This window comes from Merops nubicus, unplaced genomic scaffold, assembly GCF_000691845.1.
Source record: "Merops nubicus isolate BGI_N331 unplaced genomic scaffold, ASM69184v1 scaffold26014, whole genome shotgun sequence".
NCBI classification, from domain to species: domain Eukaryota; kingdom Metazoa; phylum Chordata; class Aves; order Coraciiformes; family Meropidae; genus Merops; species Merops nubicus.
The window spans coordinates 5,211-5,734 of NW_008606646.1; the positions used below are offsets into that span (position 1 = coordinate 5,211).

At 60.5% G+C, this 524-nt stretch overlaps 1 protein-coding gene across 1 annotated transcript in view; it reads right to left on the bottom strand.

The window, feature by feature from the left end:
- COPE (coatomer protein complex, subunit epsilon) overlaps nt 1-524 on the bottom strand; it is a gene marked incomplete at its 5' end in the record, with an annotated part of 4,530 nt that overhangs the window by 3,071 nt on the left and 935 nt on the right. The window contains one exon of the mRNA XM_008939725.1: nt 306-408. Coding sequence (XP_008937973.1) covers nt 306-408 — 103 coding nt within the window. The remainder of the gene's footprint in view (nt 1-305; nt 409-524) is intronic.

Genomic DNA, 524 nt, shown 5'->3' on the forward strand with positions numbered 1-524 from the left:
GACTGAAACAAGCGGTGAAACCTCCCTGTGAGAAGCCAGAACCCAGGTCTTGAGACTCAAACCACAGCCTGCTGAGGGCAGGACCCAACCTGCAGGCCCAGCTCTTCCTCTGCCTGCATCCAGCTCCATGCTCTCCACGGGTAATCTGGTCATTGCAACTTGAACAAAATCCCTTCCCAGCACACCCACAGCCACACAGGCCTGTCCACTGCTGTGGGGTTGTGCTGCACTCTGGGGGAGGAACCTCTCTTAGCAAGCCCCACCCCACCAGAGCACTCCTGGAAGCAAAAGGGACAAAAACCCACCGAGCCAGGTCGAGCCTGTCGAGCTTCAGGAGGATCTGGATCATCATGGCTGTGCTGCAGGGGGGGAAACAAAGGGGTAGGATGAGCACCAAACCATCCAGACCTTAGCAGGCCAAGCTGCAAGGAGGTTCTGAAGGGCCCCAGGGGGTTCTGGAGGGCCCCAGGGGGGTTCTGGAGGGCCCCAGGGGGGTTCTGGAGGGCCCCAGGGGGGGTCTGGAG